Consider the following 4358-nt stretch of genomic DNA (forward strand, 5'->3'; position numbering starts at 1 on the left):
CACTACCTCACTCATAGGCGTACGGGCCGGGGGAGCTGGGGGGGCTGCAGCCCCCCAAATTTTGGGCAACTCAGATTTTTTGGGCAGCAAGAGAAATTTGGGCAAAGCCAGTTTTTCAAGTAGTTTTCTTTTTTTTTTTGAAAAGATAGATATTTTTTATTTTAACCTGAAGTCGGCGTGATTATTATTTTCTTGACAATGTGAGACCAGATTCACTAACAAGATTTACCCAAGATTCCTTATTTCGAGAGGCGCTGATATCTTCGTAACTGTAGGACGTAAATTTCCAGCGGCCACCATTTCAAGTAGGGACGTCAGTGAGAATCGACACATTCAGAAAGAACGTGGAATCTAGCGAGATCTTAAATCTAAAGAACCAGTGAATGGACAGCTTGATGAATGCACCAAAGAAGCGTTGCTTGTACGTGGAAGCCAGCAGTTATTATCAACTTCCTTTTCTAAACGTTATAACAAATAAATTCATATTTCCTTTAATAATGGACACAATGATGGTCACTCAATACGACCCTGATAAAGAAAGCTTCTCCCGCGTTGCTAAATTTTACAAAATCGACGGCGAGATTCTGAAAGCCGAGCAGAAAATGTACGCGAGTTTTCGTCGTTTGCGCGGATTAGGCTACATGAGTGTTTCAGAAATGCTGGAGACAATGCGCGAGAATGTTCTATTTGATGTCTGAATGTCTCCAAAGTTTTCTTATGTGGTACATATCCTCGCAGTGCATGATACTTGCTACATCGTGTTCTGCAGAAAGATCATTGTGTGCATTGCGCAGATTGAAAACTTACCTCAACAGCACCATGGGGCAACAACGTGTCAGTAACATCGCACTTATTAACATTGAAAGGGCATATGCCAAATCTGTAGTCAACCATGAAAAGATCGTATCATTGAAATCTTCGGCCATCGAAATGGCAGATAGCTATTCAGTCTTTAAGGTGATTTATGAGCTCATATGATAAATTCATATGCAAGAACTGCACGAGAATATTTTTTCTTCATATGTAGGCCTTTTTTAGCTTATATTAGTGCATCACAGGACCCTCGTTTCTTCTCGACTTTTTCGTAAAAATTTGGGCAACTTGCGATAATTTTTTGGGCAAATGGTTCACCGCCCCCCCTGGCAAAAAATTGCCCGTACGCCTATGACCTCACTCCTAGTCAGCAATAAATAGATCAAGCAGAGGATTTGGCTAAGATAAAACCAATAAGTTGTAACGTATATAGTCCGCCCTGTACTAATAGTCTGGGGAGGCCAAATTCTGAAAAGGCCTGTAACTTTGAAAATGTAGCACCCTTAAAACAGAAAAGGTCTGATGCTTTTTTGGCGTAAAGTGATGTCTGATTAATGTTTCTAGGTATGATGTACTAAGGGGAAGGTGGGTCATTGACTTGCTAAAGCACAAAAATTAAGGGCTGGTTTGGGAATTGTAGTTATTTGGAAGAGAATGGGGGCAAGGTAACTTGAAATCCTATTAACCGCTAATATCACGATAACTCAACTTTTAGAAGGGAAAATCGTGTTTCTCAATAGTGCAATGAATTGTAGATAATGAATTTATGCTTCGCGTCATACATCAACTGAATTTGGTCTCATTGCCATGACAACCATTGATGTATAGTCATATTGTTATCATTTTTAACATATTTAACACGAAAAGCCTGACCACAGTTTGAAATATTGTTTGAAGCTGCATGCGGTTTAGATGAAACAATCGGGCGGTTAATGTTTGACCTCTTCTTTTCAGTTCTTTTTTTAAAATTGGCTAAAAAGGTCAAAAAGGCACGGCGCAGCACAGTAAAAAAATATTTACAAAAGCAGTCACTTGAGAAACACACAAGTCGTGTTTGCGTGAGTCACAGAGTGTGCGTGAGCTGAATTTCCCTTTGCGCATCATCTCTTGCCTTATGCCACATGCCTTGCCGGATAAATTCATTCTTAGGCATGCAAATATATTTTTTGTTCCAAATGTTGAATAAAATAAACCCAAACCCAATAAAAGGGAGTCCATTTAACGCCAAAATAAAAAGTAGACTGAGGCCATCCCGTTGTATTTCACCGTTTAGCATCGTCCGACGACTCAAGTCGTCGGACCCTCAGTCAAGAAGTTTGGAGAATTGATCACGTCATTTCTTTTTTTATCCACTGATGCATGAACTGAACAAATTCCTGTCTGGGCTTGCAAATATTTATTTTGTTCCGAACCTTTCATAAAATACGCTCAAACAACTTGAATGGCATAAATTGATTTTGGTTAAAATAAAGGAAGTTTAAAAATCAAGTTCTTGAAGTTTTACTGCTATTTTGCTAGAAAAACACAGCTTTCAGTAGCATTTGCGAAGTCGCGCGATTGAAAGCGCGCAAATAGAGAAAACCTGACCATGATTCAGCAGGTAATTTCCCCTTGTCAGGCGTGCCCGGACAAATTTTTGCTGGGTTTGCAATTTCCTTTCAATTCCAAAAATAAACTCAAAACACTTGCATAACACACGAAAAATAATTCATTTTTCATTTATAAATAGTTTGGACATGTCAAATCGCAACGTGAATACTCAGTGCTTGCTCCGAGTCATAGGCTTGGATTAAAAAATAAATGACTTACTTTGACTTATGGCCAAAGCCCTAAGTGGGCATAGGGCCGGACATTCTTCTCCGCCATGCTGAACGGTCGCGGGCAGCCACTGCTGCCTGGTTCCACGAGCCAAAACCCAAAGCTGCTCTTTCTACAGTTCTTCGCCAAGTCTCTCTTGGTCTGCCACGCCTTCGCCTTCCCTCTGGGGCCCATGTTAATGCCGTCTTGGGATGTTTGCTTGGATCCATTCTGAGGATGTGGCCAATGAACTTCCAGCGCCGCCGTAAGATTTGCTCGCTGATGGTGCTGATGTTAGCCCGGTTTCGAATCTCCTCGTTTGATATTTTCATATGCCAATAGATCTTCATAATCCTTCTCAGACTTTTATGCAGAAATACGTCCAGCTTGGTCGCATCTCGTTTAGTCATACGCCAAGTTTCACATCCGTATAACAGGACAGATACAACATTGGACTTAAATATCTTCAGCTTAGTTGTTAGTTTCAGCTGGCTACTCTTCCATATGTTTCTAAGCTTGCAGAATGCTGCTCTGGCTTTTCCAAGTCCAAGATCTGGAAGGTGACTGGAACAAGATCAAGGAAACGTACCAAAAATAGATTCCACCAGGTCAGAAAGGGCGAAGCAACAGCTTAGAAACGCATATTCAGCCAAAGATAAGGAGGTGAAGAAACAACTAAAAAAAGACAAGAATGACTGGGCAGAGAAGGTCGCCGAGGAAGCACAGAAAGCCGCGGAGCAGGGCAACCTCAAAACAGTTTATGATGCTACCAGAAAACTGTCAACTTAGAAGGGCAAGAACATAGACATGATAAAGAGCAAAGATAGAGTGCTGCTGACTAAACACGATGAAATTCAAAAACGATGGAAGGAGCATTTCCTTGAAGATTTTGAATCGTAGGGCACCTGAAGATACACGAGAGTTTGATGAGGAGGATGAATCTGAATCGGAAATTGATGTCGAGGCACCAACAAAGGCAGAAATTTCCGCTGCTCTTAAAGAGATGAAGAACGGAACAGGTGGGGGAGTTGATAGTCTGACCATTGAGATCCTAAAGGCGGACTGGATGTCTTGTATTACTTCCTGCATAAGGTGTAGACGCAAGAGCAAATACCGAACGACTGGCAGCGAGGATTGATTGTGAAACTTCCAAAGAAAGGCGATCTAACCGAATGCAACAACTGGAGGGGCGTAACACTTATGGTGGTTGCAGCAAAAGTTACGGGCAGAATCATAATCACACGAATAAGGAATGGAATTGATAATAAACTGCGACAAGAACAGGCAGGCTTCAGAAAGGGCCGCGGTACAACGGAGCAAATCTTTATATTGCGCAATATCATTGAACAGTGTATTCAATGGACCGCCAACCTCTATGTGTGCTTCGTTGACTTTGAGAAAGCATTTGATTCTGTAGATCGTGCTGTACTGTGGAGGATTATGAGAAGCTACAGCATTCCTGAAAAGATTGTGAAGATGGTGAAAGTGATGTACAGCGGAAGTGAGTGCGCGGTAACGGATGGGCCAGGTGTGTATGATTGGTTTGAGATCAAGACCGGTGTTAAACAGGGTTGCTGTATGTCTGGGTATCTTTTCCTGCTTGTTGTGGACTGGGTTATTAGGAAGACCACCGAACATGGGAACACAGGCATCAGATGGAAGTTCAACAACTTCCTAGAAGATCTTGATTTTGCCGACGACCTAGCCCTGATCTCAAGCAGTGGAAGGCATATCCAGGCTAAAGTCAG

General features: G+C 41.8%; 1 protein-coding gene across 1 annotated transcript; it reads right to left on the bottom strand.

Annotated features, from left to right (window-relative positions):
- Nucleotides 1-2642: 2642 nt before the first annotated feature.
- Nucleotides 2643-3020, bottom strand: LOC144639902 (uncharacterized). Its single transcript, XM_078499171.1, has one exon. The coding sequence runs from the start codon at nt 3018-3020 to the stop codon at nt 2643-2645; it is 378 nt and encodes a 125-aa protein (XP_078355297.1).
- Nucleotides 3021-4358: the final 1338 nt, after the last annotated feature.

This window comes from Oculina patagonica, unplaced genomic scaffold (assembly GCF_052425735.1).
Source record: "Oculina patagonica isolate OP01 unplaced genomic scaffold, crgOcupat unplaced1476, whole genome shotgun sequence".
Classification (NCBI taxonomy): domain Eukaryota; kingdom Metazoa; phylum Cnidaria; class Anthozoa; order Scleractinia; family Oculinidae; genus Oculina; species Oculina patagonica.